At 43.4% G+C, this 27256-nt stretch overlaps 1 protein-coding gene across 4 annotated transcripts in view; it reads left to right on the plus strand.

Annotated features, from left to right (window-relative positions):
• The first annotated feature begins 2021 nt into the window (after positions 1-2021).
• INTS4 (integrator complex subunit 4) overlaps positions 2022-27256 on the plus strand; it is a 34234-nt gene continuing 8999 nt past the window's right edge. The window contains exons 1-17 of one of the 4 annotated variants that reach the window (XM_069016524.1): positions 2022-2920; positions 3725-3919; positions 5866-5983; positions 6675-6781; positions 6987-7172; positions 8984-9034; positions 9700-9788; positions 10046-10166; positions 10680-10751; positions 11743-11917; positions 14008-14213; positions 16422-16564; positions 17525-17640; positions 19484-19617; positions 20402-20559; positions 23818-23911; positions 26107-26187. In XM_069016524.1, coding sequence (XP_068872625.1) covers positions 2579-2920; positions 3725-3919; positions 5866-5983; positions 6675-6781; positions 6987-7172; positions 8984-9034; positions 9700-9788; positions 10046-10166; positions 10680-10751; positions 11743-11917; positions 14008-14213; positions 16422-16564; positions 17525-17640; positions 19484-19617; positions 20402-20559; positions 23818-23911; positions 26107-26187 — 2388 coding nt within the window. In that variant the 5' untranslated portion in view covers positions 2022-2578. The remainder of the gene's footprint in view (positions 2921-3724; positions 3920-5865; positions 5984-6674; positions 6782-6986; positions 7173-8983; positions 9035-9699; positions 9789-10045; positions 10167-10679; positions 10752-11742; positions 11918-14007; positions 14214-16421; positions 16565-17524; positions 17641-19483; positions 19618-20401; positions 20560-23817; positions 23912-26106; positions 26188-27256) is intronic. The other 3 variants (XM_069016535.1, XM_069016541.1, XM_069016552.1) reach the window with 3 other exon arrangements.

Below are 27256 nucleotides of genomic sequence, written 5' to 3' on the forward strand. Positions count from 1 at the left end.
TCTTGGGGTGACCTTATGATGTGTATCCCATATCGCTGCCTACGCCCAGAAATTAATTCCTGTGCCTTTCTGTGCCTCTAAACTGAGCCTGAGAGGGGGAAGGAAAAACGGAGCAAAACTTTTTCAAAGCAGTTTGCAGCTTGTTCAAGGTCACACACAGATAGCAATTGGTTTTCCCCACTGTGGCAGGGGAGGGAGGAAGCACCCGGCTTGCTGCTCCTGGGACAGTTTTTTGGCCAGTGGTTCAGCTGCTTTTTCTCCAGAGAGAGACTGAGAGTTGAATTTTTCCTTCCCTGGAACTTCGGATTTTTCCCCTTTTCTACTGGACTGCTTGATTGCTGTAACCTCAGAGCACATCTGGAGGACTTTCCACCGGGCACAGAGGGCCTGGCCCTGGGCCAAGCCCCAGCTCTGAGGAGACCAAAGGGAGGACTCTGACACTTTCCCAGGTTTTTTCCTCCACAGTGACAGATTTTATTATTTAGCATTATTTTCCTTTCCCGTGTTTGTTAAATAAATAGTTTTATCTCCTTCACTTTCCTTCGAGGAAAATTTATATTTTCCTGAACCTGGTGGGGGAGGGGTGGTTGTGCCTTCTCTCAGAGGATATATTTCTAAATTTGGGCAAACCGGAACAACTTTGTACATACTAAGGGTGGGGAGGCTGGCTTAAGGCACAAAAAGGGAGATGAAAATTAGGGATCAGGAGAAAACAATCTCAGTATAGAGTAATTAAAGCCTTACACCAACCAACCTCCTAAGTCTATAGGACTGCTGCCAGGAGAAGCTTTAATTGGCACGCACTCCAATCCTGTGCTCAGTTTGGGGCCCCTCACTCCAAGAAGGATATGGAGAGCCTGGAGAAGGGCAAGAGAGCTGGGGGAGGGCTGGAGCACAGGTCTGATGAGGAGCGGCTGAGGCTGTTTAGCCTGGAGAAAAGGAGGCTCCGGGGGACCTTATCACTCTCTACAGCTGCCTGAAAGGGGGGCATAGCCAGGTGAGGGACAGGACAAGAGGAAATGGCCTCAATTTGTGCCAGGAAAATAATCAGGAAAACCTTATTCATCGAAAGGCTGGTCAGGCATTGGAACAGGCTGTTGAGTCACCATCCCTGGAAGTGCTCAGAAAACGTGTAGATGTGGCACTTGGGGACAGAGTTTAGTGGTGGGCTTGGAAGTGCTGGCTTAATGGTTGGACTTGGTGATCTTGGAGATTTTTTCTGATTTTAGTGATTCTATGATAGTGATAGAAATTATAACACTTTTCTAACTTTTAAAATTCATTGTTTTAGTTAACTTTTAAATTGTTTTAATTAATCACAAGCAGAGTATTATTCATCAGCATTTTATTAGTCTTAAGTCACTTTTAGCCAGCACATAGCTACGTTTCTTTACACAGGCTGTTCTTGTTAGAGTTTGATTGGGAAAGTCAGCGGAACTTGAAGTTTTGCTAAACTAACCCTGATATGCTTCGATGAACAAAACCTGGGAGAGAAAGAGGTATTTCTAAAATCCGACACAAGAAATGCAGAATTTATAGACTACAAAGGCATTTTGCAAAAACCGAAAGATAACAAAGAGACTAACAAAGAATCTTCAGTTTGTGCTGCACAACTCCCTACCTGGGACAAAGAGAACAAAAAGACGGAGAAATGCGGACTGATTAACATGAGAAGCAAGAATATAAAGCCAATAGAGCACGGAATACTCATTAATGAAGAGAATTGTGAAAATCGAGGTTCACTCTTTGTAACATTTTAAGGAAACAATTATGTAACATGCGAAAAGCCAACATCACAGTACATTTAAAGCAGAGGGATCCGCCGGAGGGACCGGCGGTGATGCGGCCCCAGCCGCGGAGGGATCCGCCAGAGGGACTATTTGTGATGCGGTCCTGCCCGCGGAGGGATCAGCGGTGATGCGTCCCGCGCGGAGTGATCCGCCAAAGGGACTATTTGTGATGCGGTCCTGCCCGCGGAGGGATCAGCGGTGATGCGTCCCGCGCGGAGTGATCCGCCAAAGGGACTATTTGTGATGCGGTCCTGCCCGCGGAGGGATCCTTCGGAGGGATCAGGGGTGATGCGGTCCCGCTCGCGGAGTTGGGAAAAACAAGGCTCGCTCTTTGCAACGTTTTAAGGAAAGTTTAAGGAAAGGGACGATTAGGAGACAACAGCGAACAGGGTGGTGCGGCCGGGTGCTTCGGCAGAGATCCAAAGGCACACCTTTACATCCAAAAGATCGTCTTTAAAAGTACATCGCTTATTTCGTATTCATCACCATCGTGCAGAATTCGTTAATTCTGTGGAGTTGCTGGGTATCATCTTATCAGTCTTATCTTTTTCCTTGGCTCCATCCCGTCTGGTCTCGGGTTTTTTTTTTCTTCTGATAAGATTTTCCAGGAATGTGAAGAGCCCCCCCATCCTTCCCAAACTGACCACCCAAACCACAGACATTCTACAGCATTACATTACAGAACCCAGGCAAAGCTTTTCTGACATTGAGGAACACGAAAAAACCGCCATCCCGATCCATCCCTAACAATTGTGGAACAGGCGGAAGGGCAGCACCGCAGTACGTTTATGGCAGTGACGCCATTTAGAACCGGTGAGCGTTGCTTTCTCTCTCTGCTCACAGAGCACGAGGCCCTGCGGAAGTTGCCCCAAGGCCGCGTTCCGGTGAGGCCGCCGCGCGCTCCGGCAGCGCAGCCAGGGCCGGACGCCCCGGGCCGCCATCTTGGGGCCGCGTCCCCGTGGCAACGGGAGGCCGCCGGAGCATCGAGTGCGGCCTCCGGGCGGAAAGAGAGGACGCGCCTTGGCCCCTCCCTGCGGCTGCTCTGTGCCTTCTGTTCCGGGTTGCGGTGCGGCGTCATGGCGGCGCACTTGAAGAAGCGGGTGTATGAGGAGTTCAGCAAGGTGGTCCAGGTAACACGTCCTCCCCCGGGCCGGGATGGATGGCTCCGAGCTCTGCCATGCGGCGGGAGGTGCCGGCGGGTGAGGCGGAGCTGTGGGGAAAGCCGCCGGCGCAGGCCGGGGCCGAGGCTGGGAGCGCCGCCCGCCGGGAGTCGGCGTTGGGGCGTCCCGTGAGGGGTTGAGGAGGAGCGGGACGGGTCGGATTCGAGTTTAGGGAGGCTGGAGCTTCCGGAGGGGAGAGGTCTGAGAGAGGGTTTTCCCCTCCGTGTGGGGAAGGAGAGAGATTGTGGAGTCTTCCTCCCTGGAGATACTCAAGAACCGTCTGTAGGCAGCCCTGTGCAATGTGCTCTGGGACTGTGCTTGAGAGGGAGGTTGGAGCAGATGATGCACTGTGGTCCCTTCCAATGAGCCCCATTCTGTGAATCCGTGACCCGGGTTGGGCTGCGACTGCTGCGGGGAAGACGCAGCATCCTCCAGCCCGGGAGTGGGGAAGGAGCTACGGCAAGTTTATGGGCTGCTCTCGGCCGGTGGGAGTGGGAGAAGTCGTGTTTGCCGTGGGTTGGTTGTTTGGTGTTGGAAGCAGCATTTGACCCAGCCTAGGGTGGGGAAAGGCCTTGTTTCCTGGGGATTGGGACTGTCTGGGCAGGTCAGTAAGGGCCGCAGCGGTCTGAGGATGTATTTCTTGCTGAGGCAGATGAAGGAGAGGCTAGTGCTTGCCGTGGGCCATGGGAGCTTCCTTAGGCCTCCCCATGCTGAGTGTGGGAAGGAGTGGGTCTGGATTTGCTGTGTTTCTGAGCCGTGTCCCTCTGCCCACAGCAGCAGCATGAGGACCTGTCCACTAAGAAGCTGCGGCTGAGCAAGCCCAGTAAGTCAGCAGCGCTCCACGTGGACCTGTGCAAAGCCACCTCACCTGCAGACGCCTTGCAGTACCTGCTCCAGTTTGCCAGGAAGCCCGTGGAAGTGGAGAGTGTGGAAGGGGTTGTCAGGATCCTGCTGGAGCATTATTACAAGGTGGTGAAGCTGGGAGCCAAGCATGCTTGCTCCTTCTGCTCTTGTTTTCTTGGTGTGGGATGTTGAAGAGGGGCTCCCAGGCTCTTGTGTTGCTGACTCAGTTGCCAAAAGCCTGGGCTGAGAGTGAGCGACTGCAGCCCTTTACCCAGGTGTTTCTGATTGTGTTACTTGGTCCCTGTGCTGATGGTTTCAGGAGCCTGTGACAACGGTGTGGAAGTGTTATCCCTGCACATGGGCTGTGTGGAAGTTAACTTGGCAAGGGACAGAAGACATGTCAAGTTTTCCTGGGAGCCCATTTGTCCATTTGTTTCAACTTGATCTAACTTTTTCCTGACTGCTGTTTCCTTACCTTGTTCTTCATTTCCTCTAGCAGTGGAGAAACCTTTTAGCTATTGCTTATGTTGTGAAAAACAGCACTTTTTAAGTGATAGAATCATGGAATGGTTTGGGTTGGAGGAGACATTAAAGATGATGCACTTCTGAGCCCCCTGCCATGGGCAGGGACACCTTCCACTAGACCAGGTTGCTCAGAGCCCCATCCAGCCTGGCCTTGAACACTTGCAGGGATGAGGCAGCCACAGCTTCCCTGGGTGGCCTTCTCTGGGACAGTACCTCACCACCCTGTCAATAAAGAATTTCTTCCTACTATCAAATCTATGAAAAAAGTGTCAGGGATCAGTCTCTTCTCCAATTAACAAGCAATAGAACAAGCAAATGGCCTCAAGCTGTACCAAGGAGGTTTAGAGTGGGTATTTGGAAAAATTTCCACACTGCAAAGATTATTAAGCTCTGGAACAGGCTGCCCAGGCCAGTGGTTGAGTCAGCATCCCTGAAGGGGATTCAAAGATGTGTAGATGTAGCACTTGGGGACATGGTTTAGTGGTGGACTTGGCAGTGCTGGGTTAAGGGTTAGACTTGATGATGTCAGATGGCTTTTCCAACATAAATTCTTCTGTGATTCTATGAAATACAGAGTTCCTGGACAAATAACACATACTGTTTGTGCTTGAGGTTTGTTTTGTAGCCTGTGTTAGAAGAGAGACTTGTGAACCAGCAGACGAGGTCACACTGGCAAGAGCACAGTCTGTTACAGAATGCAACTCTTAAAAATACTGCTTTTAAACTGCTGTAGCTGACTTTATTTTACTTAAAGACAAAATCTTCAGAAGAACTTGCTTCTTAGTATCTCTGTAAAACTTGCACTACTTCTGATGCAGGAACCTGACCCTGAAGGCTGTAACTGCAGTGGAAGTTGTGTGGTGATTTAGTTGTTTGTACTGTCATTGTTTTGTTTAAGATGGTGCTGCAGCCTCCTGCTCCTTCATCCCTATATATTTTGGTAGGGCAGTCCCCATACAGTGCTGATGACAGTATCCATTGTTCAAACACATAACTTCAACCCTAAAAAACCGCTTCTCTGTTCAGTTGAGAAAGGGACTACTCCCTTTGGTGTCACATTTGTCACTTGGAGGCTGTGTGTGGCACTAAAGTCTTTTTAAACACTTGAAAGATACAACAGTTGGAACGGTGAAATTTCTTGTTGAAAGATGGAGTATTTGTTACTTTACTATTTCTGCACCTCTGTGTTCAGTGTTGCACAAATGCTTGGCAAGATCCAAGTATGACATCCAGATGACTTTTTGTCTTTCTCCTCTGTCTTGGATATCCTTGGCAATACAATGAAAGAGGAGCTTCCAGTTATGACCAGAAGCCTTGTGTACAAGAGTCTGTAGAAGCCTCAAAATGAATCTTTAAAATGCATGAACTTTGGAAAATAATTTTAAAACAATATTAATTGATGAGGCTTACTTATGTAATTATCACCTGTAGCAGCATTTGCTGTTTCTTAAATAAGTAGATGCATGCAGGTAATATATGCTGCTATTTTTTTTTTTCCTTTAACCAGGCTGTTTTGGGGATTTTTTTGGGGTGTTGTTTCCTTCCAGGAGAATGATGCCTCTGTAAGACTGAAGATTGCATCCTTGCTGGGATTGTTGTCAAAGACTGCAGGATTTTCCCCAGACTGCATTATGGATGATGCCATTAACACACTTCAGAATGAGAGTAAGGCTCACTTTTGATGTGGTGCTTGAGATCAAGGTGGAATCGTGCTGTCAAAGCATTTGGGACAGTGGCAAGGCCTTACATCTCAGGTGTATGATTGGAAATTGCTGGTTAGAGTATTTATTTTCTGGTTTTGTGAATGGTGACAGATAACACCATGTTCTGAGGAGGAGAAAAATGTTCCTCTGATCTGCCTGCTGTATCTCTATGTTGTAAAGGAGTGCAAAGTTTGTTTTTGCATCTCCATGTGAGAGCTGTTGCTTCTGAAGTTCTCTGTTGTACAGGACAGTTTTGCTTGAAATGGAAATGTGTTTGAAGAGGAGGTTTTTTTTATACCATGCTAGAGGCCAGCTCATCAAGCTGTACCAACAGGAGTGTAGCCAGCAGGTCAAGGGAGGGTATCATGGCCTTTTACTCAGCACTGGTGAGGCCACATCTGGAATAGCTTATCCAGCTTTGGGTTTCCCAGTGCCAGATTAGTGCTGGTAAGGTTGGGTGAGTTCAGCAGAACCACTGAGGTGGTGGTAGAGGACTGGAGTGTGTGATGTGCAAGGCACAGCTGAGGGAGCTGGGCTAGTTCAGGACTTGAGAAGGTTTCAGGATGGTCTTCCACCGTGGATCAGTCTGTGATCCTGTAGCTGGTAAGAGTTCAGCAAAGTGATCCATAGCCTTTCGCTGTCTTGTTTTGCAGAGTCTCACCAAGTCCTTGCTCAGCTGCTGGACACCCTGTTAGTGATTGGCACAAAACTCCCAGAGAATCCATCTGTCAGGATGAGGCTGGTGGAGGTAGCCTGCAAGGTGAGGTGGCCTCCCTGGGGCTGGGAACTTTTGTTGTTGCCACAAGAAAAAAAGAAAGGTAGTCAGTATTTAAATTATTTTCCCTTTTCTCAATAAACTGTTACAATACCAACGTGAATAACTGCTAGGAAACATAAGATGATGCTTCAAAAGGCTGAAAGAAGGGTAAGAATCCTGTTCCATCTGCTCGTCTCTTGTTCCACAGCATCTGACAGATTCTTCTCACGGTGTAAGGAATAAGTGTCTTCAATTAATTGGCTGTCTTGGCCCAGTGGAAAAAGGTGTTGCAAAAGAGGCTGAAAGCCAGGCGGCCAAAGATGTCCAGAAGATCATAGGAGATCATTTTAATGATCAGGACCCTCGTGTTAGGACTGCAGCTATAAAAGCCATGGTAAGTGTTGCTAGTATAGTGGAAGAAATGGTTTGGGGTTGTATAAGGAAGCTGAGAGAGGGCTGGAAACTAATGCAAAGAGGTTTGGTTTAGAGATTATTTTAATTAACTTAGTAAAAGTCTATTTAGTGTATCAAAATTAGCTGGAAAAGTAAGATAGGTCTTGAAATATGACAGTAACATGAGATCTCAAAGGGCATTTGAGTGATTCATAACTTCTGTTTCAGCTATAGCTGAAAAAGCTTTTTAATTTGTTGACTCCTTTGAGTGTATATAGGCTCTTTAATCTTTTAGTGACAGATTTATTTCTTGATTTATTATTGGTTACCAGAACTACAATAAGCCTCTATTCTCCAAAGTGCAGTAGGTAGCTGCTTATGACAGGAAACCTGCATGATAAGTCCAGAAAGAATTTCGTTTGTTTTAAAGCATTTATATTTTGCTTCATGTTTGCATTCATTAGCATTCTCTAACTGTTCATGAGATATACTATATACTGTTTTTTTGTGTGGGAACCCTTCAGAAACTTTTAGCTTTGAAAAAATGCAAGCAAAGACTATGCATTTCAAAATATTGCTTAATGTGAGTTGTCTGTGAGTGTATGGGGATGCAGAAGTTTCTCTATTACCCTTAAAGTTGGTAACAATGTTCCATCTAATGTGACGGTCAACAAGGATCTTTGAATTAATGTTACCAACCTCCAAACAAAGAAGGAAGATGCATTTGAGGAGATCAGATTACACTTGAATCTCTCTGAAATCTCCCTCTGCTGGACGTTGTACTTACTCATCCTTCACAGAATCATTTAGGTTGGAAAAGACCCTTAAGATCACTGAGTCCAACCTTTAACCCAGCACTAAACCCTGTCCCTAAAAGCCACATCTGTATGTCTTTGAAATCCCTCTGGAGATGGTGACACTGTCCTGGGGAGCCTGTTCAGTGCTTCACAGCCCTTTCCGTGCAGAATTTTTTCCCAATACCCAATCTAGACCTCATCTCGGTCCAATTTTTGTTGGTACAATTTTTTGAAAGTAATTTGCATGACTTTTGTAATGGTGTTCAGCCAAGTCCATAGCAAGATTTATGACCTTGAGTTTATAATTATAGCACAAAAAAAGCTGTCTTTCTGTTGTTTGAAGTATGGGAACATCTTGTATGAATTCAGGGTCACTAACCACTTTTCAGCATTGGTGATCATAGTTTTTCTTGCTATGTGTTTGTGGGTTTTTTTTCCTTTAAATCTGTGTTGTACTTTGAAGGATATAGAAAAGAAAATATTTCTTGTTGACTTTATTCAGCCACATACTATTCCTCTGTTTATAAGCCAGATTCATGACACTGTTACTCTAAAACAAAACAATGTAGGACAGTTTGCTGTCCCTGTCGTTCAGTAATGGAAAGATTTCCAGGGCAGGAATACTCATTGTCAATACTACTTTTGACTCCATGTTTCAGGAACGGTAGTAATTATTTTGAGGATTCCTACATCTGTTTTAATTGTGGTTGAATATGGCTAACACTAAAAAATTGTTTGAAGGTTGGGAGAATGGACAGACAGTGTATTTGTATAAATTGCTTTTCCCTAATCAAAGTATGAATGACTCTGAAGCTAAAAAAAACTATACTGAAGTCAAGGATATTATTTAAAATACTTAATGGTCAAGGTAGTGCAATATTTTAATTATAGAAAGCAATCGAGAAATGCAAGCAGCTGAGTTTACTCAAACAGAAAAACAGTGGTGAAAAGTTAGTCTGTGTCCCTTGAACCTTTACTTACACTTCGTTGCATTGTTGTTTTTTTTTTCCTGTAGCTACAGCTTCATGAAAGAGGATTAAAGTTACAGCAAGCTATTTACAGTCAGGTAAAACCTTGCATTTGTTTTGTACTTGTTTGCATATGTTTTTTTTAATTCTCTGGCAGTGTATTTTGTGAGGAGGAGGGCACTGAGCAGAGGTGGAGTATTTTGCACTTAGGTTGCCAATATTCCTTGTTGTCATATGGCAGTGGAAATAAAAGGGTATTTTGCATGCATGGTGCTTAAATGCACTAAGGCATATGCTTTGTTATATATTGTTTGCTGAGGAGGTGCTCATGGGGAGGGCAAAGCGTAATGAAGTCATTCCTGTCATCTGGCAGTCATAGTGGTAAAGTCTTAAATAGTCCTGAAGTCTTAAACCCTTGTTCATTGGAGAGTTCCCACAAAGCCTGTATTTGTTATGTCAGTAAAGCTGTGCAGCTGCAGCCTGTGTCAGATCAGGTCTATTGCAGACTCACATTTCATCCTTCCTCCATAGTACAGGCAGTTCTGGAGTTTCACCACATGTGCCTTGGTTGACTTGATTAGGACTAGTCTGCCTGATCAAACTTGGAAGGAAATACTAGGGAGTGGAAGGGAAGATTGGATTCATCTTGAGTTTTAATCTGTCCTGACTGTTTTGTGGTAAGAATGCTGATTACACTGTGGGAAGTGAATGACAGCTCAGCTGGAGATGTTTCAGGAATATTGGACTGTGAATCTTCTTTCAGGCCTGCAAACTCTTGGCAGATGATTATGAGCAAGTGCGCAGTGCTGCAGTTCAGCTGATTTGGGTCCTCAGTCAACTTTACCCTGAAAGGTATGTCCTGCATGCACTCTCCTCAAAGTACTGGCCAAGTAATCATCCTCCTCCTGAGAGTTTTGTGCTAGTAGGTGTGAGGAGTAGCTGTTAGGAAACTGATGTGTACAAATAGCTGATGCCTGATGGGAATGCGCTGCTGCAGGGAAGTTTGGTTCCTGGTGTTTGTTGCACATTCACAGGAATTCAGCATAGTTGTTTCTTACTGATGCCATCCAGTATGGAATGCAATCAACAAACTGATTTCTCTATGTCAGCATCGTCCCTATTCCTTCTTCTAATGAAGAAATTCGCTTGGTCGATGATGCCTTTGGAAAAATTTGCCATATGGTTAGTGATGGTTCCTGGGTTGTAAGAGTACAAGCTGCTAAGTTATTGGTAAGTTGCATTCTTTTCTTCTCTAGCAGAGAATAGTCCCTCTTAAGTTACTTTACTTTTCATATACATTTGAAAAAAAAAGCGGGAGGATGTTTAAAACTGTATAGGTAAATTTCTCCCAAAATTGTGAGGTGAAAGAAATGAGGGAGGTTGAAGAAAGCCAACACTTTTTCAGCTCAACTGTGCAGTGATTCTTTCCTTGAGAGTAGATGGCTGAGAATTGAAGAAAAAACCAAATCCTTGTCATAATTCCCTGCCCCTATTTCTCTGCCACAGGACATGTGAACCAACTGAACTCAAGAAAAGCCATATTAACCTCAGTGGGAAAATCAGATGTTCTGACTTTTAAGTTCACTTTTTTTAGACTCTGATGTACAGTAGTGTCAGGCATTACACAAAGCTGTTAGAATGAGTGGGTAAGATTGGATACCCTGTTGGGATAAGTCAGGAAATGATATATATGGTGCAGTTCAGAATAATCCTGTTTCTTCCTTTTGATTTTTTTTTCTTTAGGGTTCTATGCAACAAGTTAGCTCCCATTTCTTGGAGCAGACCCTTGACAAGAAGCTCATGTCAGATCTGAGGGTATGTAAACGTTTGGGTTTGTTTTCCTGTGTGTAGGTACTAAAATGACACAAGAGGTATGTTAATTTTGAGTGTGCTTGTTCACCTTGTCCTTGCCTGAGGGCTGTTGAGAGTTAATTGGTGATGACAGGTTTTGTTTTAGATTAAAGTCAATGAAGCAATTACTAGTTTTAGATTTCATTAACCAAGCATGTAAGAAACAGCTCTAAGCTATTCAGGTTTTGCAGCAGCTGAAAGGTAAATGTGGTGTTCTGATGGGTTTTTTGGCTAAAAGCTTCGTTTATTGTGTATGGAAAGATTGCATCCTAGTTCTAGGAGCAAGCTCATGGAAAGATACTGCAAGATCTGATCAAAAAACATCACCATTTCAAGAGACATGAGTAGCTAGAGGCTACTTGGCCCTGTAGGCAAGATTTTTTCAGTAGCATTCCTTCCTTAAGCAACATGCTCAAGGTTATGTTAATTTCTTTCTGTCTACAAAAGAATGGTGAAGAGCTGCTGTTTTTTGTGGACTGCTTTGTAAAGGCTGTTAAAGTGCTGCCCAGCTTTATTTAGAGTGTGGGGGGAAAGGAGACAGCCTAGCAAGAACAATGAATGAATATGGCATTTTACACATTGCTGACCTCTGGATAGTATTGATAGCATTGAAGTATTTAATTGCAAAGTGATAGCCTTTTTGCAGATCACTTACTGGCTTCTTAACTAGATGGGCCTTTGTTCTGACCCGGTTTAGCTGTTTTTATAATGGATGTCTAAGAATCTGTTAATTGAAATGCATTTGTTATTATCCTTTCCCTGCATCAAAACTACAAAGAGTGACTGGCAGTCAGAAATAGCTGTAGAAGGGCAGGTACTGTTTGCTTTTCTTAGCACTTGCCTGTGTGTCGATGTCTAAGCCTCCAGCTACATCTATTTTCAGATCCAGTTTAATATTTTGTTCAATCACCTTTTGAAGTTGACATGGTTGTAACTGAAACCTTTGTTTGGCCAGAGGAAGCGCACTGCACATGAACGAGCCAAAGAGCTCTACAGCTCTGGGGAGTTTTCCAGTGGCAGAAAGTGGGGAGACGATGCTCCCAAAGAGGAAATCGATACTGGTGCTGTGAACTTGATTGAATCAGGAGCTTGTGGGGCTTTTGTTCATGGCCTGGAAGATGAGATGTATGGTAAGTGTTAACTGGCCATGGAACAGCTAAAGGGAGAGATGTGTGTTAGCTGATAAGCATCATTGTGATCTCTGCTATGGCAGTTGTTTCAAAGGTACTGTAGTGTTGCCTGGAATTTTGGATAGAAATGTTCAGTTGAGTAGCCAAAAGCAAGTAGCTTCCTATAAATGGTAAAGTTTTAGTAACATATACGGTAATAAGTGGTTTGCTTCTGTTCTGCAGAAACACACTGGGATTATTTGTTGGTTTTGTTGGCTTAAATTTTAATAGTTGCGTGTGGCTCTAAATTGGCAGGTAGTTGCTGCTGTTTGAAATTGGTATTTTGCCAGCAGGAAAAAATTTCATAGAATCATTTAGGTTGGAAAAGACCTCTAAGACCATAGAGTCCGAATGTTAACCCGGCACTGCCAAATCCCACTAAACCATGTCCCTAAGTGCCACATCCAGATGGTTTCTGAACAAGGATGGTGATTCCACCACTTCCCTGCACAGTCTGTTCCAGTGATTGACAACCATAATATTTTCCCTACTATCCAATCTAAACTTCCTCTGGCACAGCTTGAGGCTGGTATTTGCATAAACCATGAAAATTCCAAGCTCTGAATGTTCTTTCTGAATTTGCCTTTAATGTTACTGGAAGGACGAGGTTGAGTTAAAACCTACAAAACCACCATAACAAAAATATTGCTGTAGATTGTGTTGTAAAAGTTGGGTTATTGTTCCATGACTCCTGCAAATAAATGCATGTTTTCCCAATAGCTAAACTCTCCCTGAAGCTTGAAAGTGCACTTTTTTTTTTTCCCTGGTAACAGTAAAAAATGTTTCACTGGTTCAGCCCCTTGACCTGTGAAATAGTTCTCTAGTTTCTTGTGCCACAGGTCTTGTGTCAGTATGATGCTGTTGAGGAACGTGGATAAAATGATCCAATGTGGAATATACACAGATCTCTCTCTCTCTCCACTGCAGCATTTTTAAATACTGCTGAGCTCCCCCTGCCTGGCAGCAATGCTTCATGTCTTGAATTCCATGTTGTATCTTAAATCTGAATTAGTGTGTCAGCTTAGGAGAGCAGTATTGGCAGAATGTTTCTCTTCTTTTAATACCTGGGTCTTAATGACCATGGAGACTCAGAGTTGTGACAAAAAGCTTCATTACTGAGCAAGCAGGGGTCTTGCTGTCTGTGCATTTTCGTTCTTAATCAGAATCTTGAGGAGTCAGAGGTCTTCTTTAAGAGCAATAGGCCTAAAAGCTCCACACAAGTTCAAGTGAATGTTTTCAAGGTAGCTAATTTGAGTGAAAAATGTAAGTATGTTTAAAACATCATTGCAAGACATCAGATGAATTACCATTTTTATGATTCTAGCACATAAATGTTATGGAAGCTAATGAGGATGATTTTAGGGAAGAGAATCTCACCTCTGCCTAACCTTGTTATAGCTGGGTATTCTTCAAATTCCTGCAATGTTTTACAGCATAAGTACACTCAGGATACTTTCTGATGCTTTTTTTTACTTTCATTCAAATAATTTTAATATTTAGGTGGCACCTTTTGCCTTTGTGTTGAGGAATCTGAAGTCAGAAAGCAGAGAAATTTCATTCTGTTAACTGCCAAAATGTTGATTCTCTGGGGCTTTTCAGCAATTTGTAAAGTGCTACGTAGCAAGTTAAAAATGCAGTGAAAGCTCCAAGCAATTAAAATGTCAGGAAGAATAAAACAACCCCAGTTTAATTAACCAAATGAGTTTGCTTAAAATGCCAGTGTTAATGCTATGCTTGCAAAGCACGCTGTGAAATACACAGTGTTTATTGGTGGGTTGGAGACCTGTTTGTCACCCGCAGGTCCCTTTTGCAGATGTTTATGGCAGCAGCAGGGGCTCTATCCGAGGTGAGACTTCTGATTTGAAGACTTGCCTGTGAAAAGATCCCCAGTGGGTCCCTGCTTAGGCTCTGTTGCCTTCAGCATTTCCTTAGCATCTCCTGTCCTTAGGCCAGCCCTTGAGTAGTACAAGGCCTCGCTGTTGGGTGCATGTCCTTTAAAACCAGACAGTTTTAATTAATTTACAGTTAATTCCCTGCTCCTCTTTTAACAGAGGTTCGAATCGCTGCAGTCGAAGCCCTGTGTATGTTGGCTCAGTCCTCGCCTTCTTTTGCGGAGAAATGCCTGGATTTTTTGGTTGACATGTTTAATGATGAAATTGAGGAGGTGAGGTTGCAGTCCATACACACAATGAGAAAAATTTCCAACAATATCACGCTGCGGGAAGACCAGCTGGATACTGTGTTAGCTGTCTTGGAGGTAAGAAATTCTTGAGGAGGGCAAGAATTGCTCTCCTGCTTGCTTTGGGGTGCTTAATTATGTACTGCTGATCAGTCCCTTCCTCTGAGAGCAAACCCACCTTTTTGTTGGGTTTTTTGGCTCTTTAAACACTGCCAAAGGTGTCTAAAATCTGGTACCTTGTAAGCCCCAGGACAGTAGAATAGTTCTGAAATAGTCAAATTTTAGATAGAAACTCTTCCTTTGATCACTGTGCTGTTGCCTCCATGTGTTTCCTTCTGTCTTGTGTTGTGCTCCAGCACTCTGCACCACTTCATGTTGAATGCAGCTTCAATTTCTTTCTGCTCCCTTGACTCAGCTGCTTTGGCTACAGCTTTGCTCAGCAAGCAGAGCTGGGCCATGGGCCTGAGATCTCTCTTCTGGCTGCTCAGAGAGTTTGTCAGTGCGCTGCCATACGATTTTGAGTTTTCCCAACCAGCATCCTCCCAGTCAGTGCTCAGCCAGGATTCAGGGAACAGCATGAGTCAGCTGCTCTTCGTGGTTGATGAGGTTGATCCAGGAAGAGGAAGATTTTGGCTGTGTGAACAGAATTATGTCAAACTGCTTCCCCTCAGACCTGATTTATTTGCTGAGCTATAGCCCTTGAGGCGCTTTGTTTTAATCTGCTGCTTGTAGTAGGCAAGTTTCTGCTGCTTCTGGGAAGTGTCCCAGCCTTGGGAGGTGCTGCAAATCCTCTGTTTCTGTCTCTTCACCTTCTATTTCCTTGACCCAGGGCAGCAATTGCCACTCCCAGTTGTGCCTTAGGAAGAAGCAAACTAAGAAACCTATTTTATCAGTCTCTAACAAATGCTGTGGAATGTGATCTGGATTTGCAAATGCAGCAATGAGCTTTAGGTGCCTCACATTTTTGTCATTATTTGCATTTGTTTAATCTGGGGATGTGTGCATTGAGGTATGAAAATGTCCTGGTTAGGCTGGGCTCTTCTGTCCTGACTTACCATGTGTGATAAACCCTAGATGTATTGTGGTTTACATTATCATAATTATCATCAGGCATTAGGATAGTGTAAGTGTGAGAATTATTAACGTTATTTTGGTGCCTAAATTGGATCCAGCAGTGAAAATATGGATCTCTTGGGTGTTGGGGGTAACTTCTGTTTTCAGAAGTTACTGCTTTCATTTCAGCAGAATAACTGTACCAGCTACTCCTTGCTTTTCTGACCAGTCTTTGGAATTTGCTTTCCCTGTTGTCCTTGATCTCAGTTTCTGTTGAGTTGTGCTCATCTCTGTCTCTTCATGGTCTTCTGGCTCATTTGTCTCAGTTCCACCTTTCTAGTGGGCTGTCTTAGTGGTCTGGTGTGTTTTATGTCTGTGGTCATTTCATTCCAGTCCTTAGAGTTTGTCTTCTCTGTGGTCATAGTTTGTCTTAGACCACTAAAACCCCTTTGATCATTTGTGTGTGTTGGCTGTCATTTAAGAGCCTTTACAAGAGGATTGCCCTTTCTTAGTTTGTGTAAGACAGTGATGGATGAGCTGCTGATAATTAGTTTAAATTATAATTTAAAAAAGGTAAAATCCACCATTGAAAAGCATCCAGCTCTTGTATCCTATCAAATTTTCGTGTTGTGTCCAGCAGCACCAGGCAAATACTGATAGCAAGGAATGTGGTGATACATGGGTATGGAATGTCATGATGGTTTTTGGCAGAAGGAATGTCATTAATTCAGCTGAATGTTCTAGTCTGTCCAGCCACTGACATGTCCTCAGTGTTTACTCAGACCCTCTGGAGGCCGGTGACTGGGCTGAAAGCCTGTGCAGTTGAGCTCCCTGTGTCGAAAATGATAAAAGGCTGCTGTGAAAATGCCAAAACAATCTTTGGTGATTGTCTTACTGAGTTGCCCAACACCTTTCTTTTCTGTGACTGCAAAGATACAACATCAGCCAAACCAAGTAGTGATTTTTGCTCTGCTTGAGCAGGTTAGCAGTGAAGCAGTTCCTGTTCATTCCAGTAAAGGAAGCACATAAGGGGATGAGACCAGGAGAGCCTGCAGCACTTGCCTGGTCACTCCATCTGTGCTTAGCTCTGGTAACTACAAACAGACACTGCTTATCACAGACCTCTTCTATTAACTCAGTCAAGGAACAGAAGCTGCCACCTTTAAAGTGAATGTGTGTGCAGGCACATTTCTCCCAGCACTCAGCAGTGTCTGGGTTGGGTTTTTATTTCAGGATTCTTCGAGGGACATTCGGGAAGCACTGCATGAACTGTTGTGTTGCACCAATGTTTCAACTAAAGAAGGCATCCATCTTGCACTGGTGGAGCTGCTGAAAAACCTGACCAAGTATCCCACAGACAGAGAATCCATATGGAAGTGAGTGTGTTCAGTGTCCTTGTGTGTCTGCTTACTTTCCTCTTCTTTTTAGTAAGTGAGGTGCTAGGAAATACTGAGCTTGCTAAGGAGGTATTGCAGGTGTACAATCCTGTTACTCTGTAAATATGTACTTATTCATGACTGGTGTAGAAACTCTGTGTTGTTCTTGCTTGTCAGTACTTGCCCTGGGAATCCAGAACTGATGACCACTCGTGGAAATACCACCCTATTCCAGGCACTCAAAGCATTGACAGAAAAGATTAATTCAGTTTTCAGTTTAAAACTGGATCTCTTCTACACAAGTGTTTTTGCTTACTTGACTCTGTGTTAAATAGTAATATTTACCAGCAGTTGACTGTATCAGATGTGATAAGTGGATTGGCTGTGTGACATTGTGCTGTCTGAGGGAATTTTTTCTGTCTAAGCAAAAAGAAGGAACTTCTGTGTCAGAGTTTTTGGTTGTTTAATGGAAGCAACAGAAGAAGTGGTGCTCCACACACATGGTTTGAGATGGAATTCTTAGGTATTATTGGAAACACGTATGTTAGCCTTAGCTTCCTTTGACTTCCAGTGTACTTTTACATTGTTCTTGGAGTTTGGTGGAGTTCAGGGGCTTTGGGTTTTTACCTCCTAACTTCCTCACTTCTGAAGAAAAAAAAACGGCACTAATTCGTTAGCCTTTAGTATAACAGCTTTTCCTGGATTGCGTAACTCCAAGTGTTAAATATTTTTTGGACAGTTTAAATAAAAAAAATTTTATTACTGCTTGTCCTTTTAGTTTTCTTGGATCCTATAAAATATTAATGCAAAAGGTCAGTTGTAAAGAAACAGCTTGGACAGCAGGATTTTCTTGCTGACCCTCTCAAAGTGGTGCTGCAACATAAAGTAATAATGCTTTAGAAGGTTGTATTTTGAAATGTGCCTGTTCACGAACATGTATTTCAATCTGTGTATTTGCAGGTGCTTGAAGTTCTTGGGAAGTAGGCATCCTACTTTGGTGCTTCCATTGGTCCCAGAGCTGCTGAGCACACATCCCTTCTTTGACACTCCAGAACCAGACATGGATGACCCAGCCTGTATCTTTATTCATGAAGCCAGTTGATAATTTTGACTGTAGTAGTTTTTATTAAGGATTTCTCAACACTCACATTTCTTAAACCATTTCTCACTGTAGCAGACAAACAATCCTGTGCCTATTTCTGAATCCTTTTGCACTTAGTTTGTTACTCAGCAAGTGATGGAATAACTGTTAGCTGGAACCATCTTCTTAAGTACCAGTGGACTATAATTGGCCTTCTTTTTATGCTGTGATGAATAATCAAGCAATTTGTCAAGGTTTAGGCTTTGCAGATGAGCCCTTTGATATCAAAACATTTTTCTAGTTTGCATTAATTTTGAAGATGCTTTAGCTTTTAAATAAGAAGGACGTTTTTTCATGTCTGTTTCCTTTTTAGGTAAAACTTTTGCTATTCTCAGTGTTGTGGAGTTTATAAAACAGAACCATCTCTTAGGACAGCAGTGCCTGAATCCCCGTAATGCTTTGAATTTTTCATCTTTTTGAGATAATTCTATGTCAGAAATCCTTATATTAATGTTGGCTCTTCCAGTGCTTTAGAATACAAACGACTATTGATACACCATTATCCTCAACAATAGGAGACACCTTGGAAATCCATTTTTCCATTTTTATTCCCCTTGCTTCCCTTGTGTGCAATTGCAGAATATAATGTTATTTCTGATGCATGCTGAGACACACTGGACTGGAACCTTCCTCTAGAAGCTGCTCCTTATTTTTCTCACCAGTCACAGGCCATCGAGCAGAAATTCTGTCAAGATTAAATGAGTGCCTTGTGAGGGTTGAAACGGGTTAGAATCAGGTGGAGAGAGATGAATGTGTAATTACATGGTTTAGTAATAATTTGAGTAAAGTTGTCCTGTGAGTTGAGAATTAAGGGAACATTGCAGGGGGAAGAAAGCTGTTGTTTAACTCAGTGCACCTTCCTTCCGGGAACCAGAATTATGTTGGAGAATGTTTTGGAGGTAACTTGCCACCAAACCTTACAGAGGCATATTATGTGAAGACAGGCCTGTGAGCCAGAAACTATGAAGTAAACCTGGATAGTATGTTTCCAGTGTAAACTGATATTTAAAAACATGGTTTTGTTTACTTCAAAGCACTTGGGAAATTTGAATCAGAGCTTATGCTTGGAATCAGCCCTGTTGCAGGTGTCAGCCTTTGGGCTAACCGTGAAAGCCTTTGGCTGCTCTCTATTTCTGCAGATCTCAGACTGTGAAAATGTGTTTTCTACTTCAGAATTCTCTTTCCATGTTTGATTCTTTGAGTTGCTTAAAGTCTGCATAGAGTGATGTTTTTCAGGGCATCTTAGGTAATGCAGCAATTTTCAAAGACTTGGCAGTAAATGTATAGTATTAGATGTTGTGAGGGCACCAAAAAACCTGAGCTATCTGGTCTAGTGGGAGGTGTCCCTGCCTATGGCAGGGGGGGTTGGAACTAGTAGTCTTTAAGGTCCCTTCCAACCCAAACCACCCTATGATTCTGTGGTGCAAACTGGTGAGCACAGTGTAAGCTGTGAGGAAGAGTGAAACTCCACCTAATGCTTGTGTTCTGCATTTGGGATCCGTGGCTCCTTTCCTCTGTGTTGCCTCTGAGCCATCCCCTGTTGGCAGTGACATCCTCTCTCCAGTATGGCTCACTGTGTAATGTTTGCACTTCGTACTTGGTTTTCATCTGCTCAGACAGCTGTTTCTTTGGGTTTTGCTCAGTATTTTCCAACTATAAAGAACTTCTAGACAAATCCTGACCAAAGAAAGAGTTGTTGAGTTGTTGTTTTAACTTCCCATCCCTAAGGAGCTCTTCTTGCTGTTGTTTATTTTTCTTTAACAATCCATTTGTAATAGACATTGCTGTTCTGGTTCTGATTTTTAATGCTGCTAAAAGTTGCCCAACAATGCCTGCCCTGTTCTCTGACCATACGTTCAGACATTACGCGTATCTTCGGGACAGTCTCTCTCACCTGGTCCCTCCGTTAAGAGTGAGTTGAACCACTTGGTTTGCACTTTGATACTTGGTTAGGAATATTGCTGGTCTCCTCCATGTCTGTCTGTGTGTAACACTTAAATTCTAAAAGGTTTTTCTCCTATGCACCACGAGAATTAATATTGAAATACGCATTAAGGCAGGAGAGACAAATGTTAAATTGTTACAGTATGGATTTTGTAATATTTTGGGGAGAAGAATAGCATTGTTGCTCTCAAGTGAGAATAGTACATGGTTTGCTGGTTAGGTAAGAATACTGGGAGGGCAGTATTGCTGGGAGTTTTCTGTAGCTCTGGCTGTGTGTCTGTGGGAAAGGCCTTTGTAGAACTTCCAACATTTCACTTGTGTCCTACCTGAACAGTTTATTCGTGGGTGAAATATGTTCCATTCTGCTTTGCAGCATGTTTTTCCTGCAGGGAGGTATGGGTGGGTTAAAGTTGGCTGTAAATCTTATCACAGCTCATAAAATGAGTGGTGGTTTGTGTGGTCTTGGACTTCCCTTGACTTCACAGTGTCAAAGTTAATAGATGAGGAAGATGTTTCCCTCAAAGGGCTGTTGATGTTTAACCTGAGGATCTCTAGTGCAAGTGAATTGTAAGGTGGGGAGAGTAGCTAACAAAGGTGCAGACTTTAAAGCCTTGGTATAAATTTTGAATTTGAGAAATGAATTAGAGCTCTCAGTTGGTCGTTGTTAAATAATATGGCAACATTTGAAATGTTATTACCTGTGTTAGACTTTTCTCTTATTTTTTTTGGTGTGTGTGTTCTTTCTTGTTTAGTTACCAGGTAGAAAGCTGGTGTCCTCTGCTGTCTCTCCCAGTATTAGCCCACATGAAGATCCTTCCCAGCAGTTCCTGCATCAGAGCCTGGAGAGGGTTTACAACTTTCAGCACCTCGACCCACAGGGCATACAGGAGCTGCTGGAATTTACCATCCGGTAAGGCCCCAAGCTGACCTCTTTATGGAAAGATGTGTTAAGATTCCAAGTTTCTCTGATGCAGGTGCTTTGCTTTTGAATATCAGTGTTGTAATTTGCTGTCCAGCACTTAACTTGAGCCTTCCTCTAGCTTTTGTTGTGATAAAAGAGTGTTCATGACCTGTTTAAAATCAAATTGATGGTCTCAGCTCTGGCGCTGCCCCACAAAATAATCAGTGTGCATTTGTGAGGGGGGGCAACTTTTCAGAGCATGGTAAGAGTTAGGTAAAGGTGTTCTTTTTGGACTGATCACTTATGCTAAAATACACTCTCCGTTTTTATGGTTTATGGGTGACAGCCTTGTGTGTCATTCTCAGTTTTGTGTCCTTGTAATTTTGATCATATTATTTGTAATGTACATGCACAAGGTTTTCTTGTTTTGCTTTTCTGGGGGGAAAGGTGGTGTCCCCTTTGCTCTTGCATTTTCTGGGGCCTGTGGCCTTTCATTCAGCAGGAAAGGACCTGCTTCTGGTGCTTTGGGTTCTCGCTGCCAGTCCCACTGACAAAGGACTTGGGCATTCCTCATCAGTTTTCAAATCAGAGAGCTTTTCCAGGAATAGACAACACTCTTGCATGCTGCTGTCTGCTGCTGTGTAGATAAGGAGGGTGTGTGGTGTTGCTTCTCAGTGTGGGTTTTATGCTGCTTCTTCCATTTCATCTCTAGACTGATTTACACAAACAAAACCCTTGAAAAGGGTCCTTTCAGTGTGATTCCTCTGCTTGGAAAGACCAAAAGAGCCTGATTGTGAGAATTAGAAAAACAATCCAAAATGCTTTGTTTGGAATATGAAATTCAAAAAAAAAGCTAATTCTTTTTATTCCTTCAAAATAGCTGCCTTCTGTTGTGTGTATGTTGCTGTGAATCACTGTCACACCCATCTGCAGCAGAGAATAAACAGTGTGCTCCTCACTGTAAACCCAGCTGTGGAAATGGTGAGGTTTGTCCTCAGCTGTTTTGCAGCTGCTATGTGCCAGCCTAAAATAGTCTCAAAGCATTTAATGCACTGAACATTTGAAACAGGTAATCTCTTGGCCAAGCATCCAGAGCCTTTCAGGCATGAGGGTCTGGGAACCTCTCAGGCCATGACTGTTTTCAGTTTTTGAGTTGGTGGAAATGATTGGCTTGGCTTTTTTCCTGATGGGATTGCCCCCCAGGAAACCATACTAAACCAGCTGCTCTTTTCCATTATTAAGAGAAGGGAGAATTTGGACAAAGCCAGAAGAAGTGTTAAAGGTTACTTTGCAGAGAGCAAGATTTCCCTGCACCAACAATTTGGTTGCTGAGAGCAAAGGAATGGAAGCAGCTCACAGCAGTGCATTCTGCCATGGAACATAACTCCCTCCTCCTTTATCATGATTGCCATCCAAGGAAATAACAGACCTTGTGGAGTTTGTGTCTACTTGGGACTTAGAGTTTTGGCTGCAGAGCCTGAGGGGAGCATCAGTCTGCAGTGTGGTTAGAAGTGTAAGACAGGCTGTTTAGCAAATCTGTCTGTGGTTTAGTTTCTCCATCTATACAAGAGCAACTTTTTTTTTCTTACAGAGATGTTGAAATCTGTTTAAGATTTGTAAGGAAATAGAATTAGTGGAATTGGGAGCTGTGTAAGACTAGGAAATGGAATATTTGCCTAGCTGTTGGTTGAGAGATGACATCCTCTTCCTCATTAGTATGTTGTGATGGATTGTGACATGGGAATTAAGCACCCAGGAGCCTCCTCTTCACTGGTGTCTGGTAAAAGATGAAATGGAGTATCTGTGTAAGGTTGAGGTTGGCTTGAAGGAAAAGCACAACCCCTTACTATGAGAGACATTGAGGTGCCTGGAGTGTGTCCAGAGAAGGGCAACGGAGCTGGGAAGGGCTGGAGCACAGGTCTGAGAAGAAGCAGCTAAGGGAGCTGGGAGTGCTTATCCTGGAGAAAAGGAGGCTCAGGAGTGACCTTATCACTCTCTACAACTCCCTGAAGGAGGCTGTAGCCAGGTGGGGGTCAGTCTCTTCTCAGTAACAAGCAAGAGGATAAGAGGAAATGGCCTCAAGTTGTGCCAGTGGAGGTTTAGTTTGGATATTGGGAAAATGTCTTCATGGAAAGGGTTGTCAAGCACTGGAAAGGGCTGCCCAAGGAAGTGGTGGATTCACCATTCCGGGAGCGATTTGAAAGACCTGTGGCTGTGGCACTTGTGGTGGGCTTGGCAGTGCCGGCTTAATGGTGGGACTGGATGGTCTTAGAGGTCTTTTCCAATAAAAATGATTCTGTGATTCTCTGCTTAGGAAAGATTTTCTTTGGCTGCATATTATACAGATAATCTCATGGATTTTTGTTAATGTCTCAGGGCTCAGCAACTCTCTGGTTTGGCTGAGCCAAAGTTTCAGAATTGCATCCTAAATGCAAAAATAAATCTAAAATAAACAAAAGGAAATGATCATCTGAAAAAAAATATTTTAATGATGCAGAAGGAAATGTGGAATTAAAGTGACAATTTTAGTAGACTTTGGATCTAAGCAATCAGAGATGAACAGACACATGTTGAAACCACGTCAGCCAACCTATTTTCAGTTCCGTAACAAAAATTAATTTTGTTTTCTTAATGCACACTTTGGATCTAAAACATGGCTAGCAGTAGAGAACTAAAGCCTTTTTGGGTTCCATTAACTGACAAGTTTTTTCGGTCATATTAAAAGCTGCTTATATTGCTGTGTGATTTACAAGAAATACTAGACAACACACACCATCTAGTTGGGCAAATACCAGTACATCAGATTCCAGCTTGGCTTAAAAGGGCAGCTCTATTTGAGATACACTTGGTTGCATGAGCCTGACACGTTCCAACCAACCTTTCTTAGCCAACATGAATAGTGTGATTTCCCAGCAGTGTAACACAAATGGGTTGTTAGCTGCTGTCGAAGGCTGGAGTGTTTTAAGTTAAATCTGGAGCTGCCACTCTGCATGGTTCCCATGGGGCTGCAGAGTAATGTGGGTTGACAGACTTACTGCTTCCACTGCTGTGCTGGTGCCAGCTTCCCAGAAGAAGGGACATGCTGAGTCCCAAGGTGCTAACTGGTTTGTAGTGTGTGCTTTGCTGCTGTTTCTGGTGCTTGCTCTAATAAAAGCAGGCAGCAGGAGTAGCTGGATTTATTGTGATTGCCTTCTGAGTGTGTTTAGATTAAACTGTTCTGTCTCATTGTTATTTTTTTCTTTTTTTTTTTTTTTTCACATGCTTCAGTGATCTTCAGAGACTTGGGGAACTGCAGTCAGAACTGGCAGGGATGGCAGATTTCACTGCAACTTACCTTCAGTGTCAGCTGCTCCTCATCAAGGTTTGACTTCATCTGGGTTTTTTTGTACTGTTCTTCAAAAATGCCCCCAGTCCATCGCAGTGGCGTGCTTTCTTGTTTTGATGTTCATGCTGAAAAGTGATGTGTGATGAAAGAACAGGTTCTGTGGATTTCTGATAATCCTGTTTCTCTCCTGTGGCAAATAATTTATGCAGTAACTTTGCCAGTGCAGACCTCTGCTGCTGTACCTAGGGCTTATGTTGGTTCACGTGCATTTTGTCAGTGCAGAGTTTATTATCTGACAGGCTGAGGGCAACTGTGTTAGGAGAGTAACTTTTCCCTGCTGGTGGCCACTGGAATGTTTTTTGTTAGACTGCTGCCATGAGTGCAATTTTTATCGACACTGATTTGCAGACAGCTTTATTGGCACCAGTGCCAAAGGAGCTCTTAAGACTTGATTGAGCTAAATATCAGTCATGCTTTCCTTTATGGTGCTGAAATGATCTGTTTAGTATTAGCAGGTGCAGTGGCTACTTAGACACCATGACAGCAACCCTCTGCAAAAGCCCCTTTTCAAAGTTAGCTTCGTGCTGTAAACAGGAGCTAATTTTTTGCTTCATAGAGCCATTGAAAATCTTGGATTGGAAAGGACCCTCTAGTTCCAATGCCCCTGCTGTGGTCAGGGATTCCACTGGATCAGGTTGCTCAGGGCTGTGAGCTGGCAGTAGTGTTTAAGTCTCCTGGCATTCTTTGGTGTTTGAGTGTAACTTACATACATGTAAAGCAAGAACTAAAGCAAGCAGCAAACAGGTTTCCAGAAGGGTCTCCATGAAAGCTTTGTTATGTAAAACCAAGGAGGGATTTCAGGTGCTTTGCTAATGGATAGCTGCCAGTTGGCATATCTCATGGCAGGTCTCAAATCCTTGGAATATGTTTATCACCCAAAGAAGGTATTTCAGATGAGCAGTGTTACAGTTCAGTACAATCCAGCTGAATCCCAAGTGAAATGTGCTGTGCAGGCAGAGGACTAGCATTTGGAGATAGCTTTGTTGCCCTTCTCCAGAGTCTGACTGGAGTGAACCAGATGGTTTTTGCATCTGGCAGAGGAGTGCTCTGTTTGGAAGAAGGGTAAAAGCTGTATCAGCCGTTCTTGGCTTGAGCTGTAGAACAGTCAATAGATCAGTGATGCAGAGGAGTTGGTAACATGCATGGAATGAAAAGTAACTGATAACACCAGGAATCACAGAATATCTTGGGTGGGAAGGGATTTTGAGAATCATCTAATTCCAGACCCCCTGCCACAGGCAGGGACACCTTCCACTCATACAATACAATTAGAAATTCTGATTTCTCTCTGCAGAGAGAACCTGAACGCCTGAGTAGCCCTTTTCAGTAGATTTCTGTCCAGTCACTTCTTTCCCCAACAGAAAAAAAGCTGCTGGGGGAAAAAGTATCTTCATTTCCCAGCCTCTCAAGGATCAAAAGGTTCCAGACCTTTAAAGGCTCTACATACCCTGTGATTTTAGAGGTAGTTAACTGGGATTCTTGGGCCAGCCTGAGTAAAGGATACAGTCTGTACGTTCTTGAGCTTTGGCTGCAGCCAGCCTTGTGCATAGCTGTATCTAGGGACAGGCAGCTTCAAAAAGGAGGCAGTGATACCAATCATCCTATCAGGCTTTCTACATTTTTATAAAACGTAAATCAAAAAGCAAATAGAGCCTGGTAGGTGGTTGGGGTTTTGTTTGGTGTTTTGTGTTGGTTTGGTTTGTTTTTTTAATACCAATATCAGTGGTTGAATTAGACACAATATTTGTAGCAACTCCAGGATCTTTGGTGGGGCAGAGACTGTCAGCAGAAAAGTTCAGAAATGTGGCTGTGGAAGGAATTGTGTTTCTGGGGAAAGTTATTATTGTTTCCACTTTTTGCCTGCACTCCGAGATTGCCCTGATCTTGGTCTCAGGGGTGTGATAATGCAGTGGGCTGTTGTTTTTCTTCATGAAGTACCAGGAGTTTGGCTTGATGAGTCTCTCATTCACAGCTTTGTTAATATTACTCTCAACTTCTTTTATATTTTCTAGTTGTATAGGTATCTCTGTGTCTTTATAGAACAATGTATATTTGGGGAGCTTTGGTTCCCTGTGTTGTATTTAAAAGCACAAAAGCTTTGGCATATTTTTTCAACCAACTGTTTAGACTGAATTAGATATTTACCATCATTTCATGGTTTTTTCATGTAGGCCTTGCAGGAGAAGTTGTGGAATGTGGCAGCTCCCCTGTACCTGAAACAGAATGCGTTGGCATCTGCTGCGGCAAAGCAGGTGAGGTTGGAAGCAGCTGAGCCTGCATGGAGGCCAGTCCTTGGGTAGGAGTCCTTCCTTGGCCATAGAACAATAGTACACTTCTGGCCTTCCACTGCCATAGTCTGTCCAAGTAAATCTTAGTCCCCCAAACTGGGGTAAGTTTCCTTATCTTCCAAAGGTGAGTGGTGAGGGAGGGAAGTTCGTGACAGCTGTAAAAAGGCAAATATCGCACTCATCTTCCAGAAGAGTAAGAAAGAAGATCCAGAAAACCATGGGCTGTTTGTCTTCCTCGCCTCTTTCCTGGGGGAAGGTTATGGACCAACTACTTTTAAAAGCTGTTTCTAAATAAGATCAACAAAGCTACTTGGAACAGCCAAAATGCATTTCTCAATAACAAGTTATGGCTGACCACCAGCACTGCTCTCTCTGGTGAGGGGACTGGTGCTCTGAACAATGGGAGGGCAGTGGACATTGTATCCCTTGACTTTAGCAAAGCTTGGATACAGTCTCCCATCATTTCTTTTTCACCAAACTTGCAGGATTGTGGCTGAATAAGTAGGTGATAAGGGTCCTGCAAGTTGAGGAACCAGTTGATGTGCTGGAGGGTATGGCTGCTGGTGTGGACAGACTGGGGAACTGGGATGACAGGAGCCTCATCATGTTCAGTACATTGAATATGAGGCACTAGAGGAGGCCAATGGCAGCTGAGATGTCTTGGTTTGGGAAATGATCCAGCTCTGGGAAGATGACATCTGGAAGCCTGTGTTGTGTGCTGGGCCTCCCCAGTAGAAGGAGGATGCTGACAAACTGGGGCAAGTTCAGCAGGGGGCCACCGGTGTGGTCAGGGGCTGGAGCACATTACCTGCAAAGAAAGGCTGAGGGAGCTGGAATTGTCCAGGCTGGAGAAGAGCAGGCTTCAGGATGAATTTACTTCTGTCTACCATTGTATCATAGGATATAAATGAGTCAGAGCCAGACTACTCTGGACAAGAGGCAGTCAGCAAACGATGAGAAATTGTGATCAGCTATAAAGGGAAAATTTACTGTAAGGATGGTTAAATACTGTTGCCCAGAGAGGTGGGGGGAA

This window comes from Aphelocoma coerulescens, chromosome 1 (genome assembly GCF_041296385.1).
Source record: "Aphelocoma coerulescens isolate FSJ_1873_10779 chromosome 1, UR_Acoe_1.0, whole genome shotgun sequence".
Lineage (NCBI taxonomy): Eukaryota > Metazoa > Chordata > Aves > Passeriformes > Corvidae > Aphelocoma > Aphelocoma coerulescens.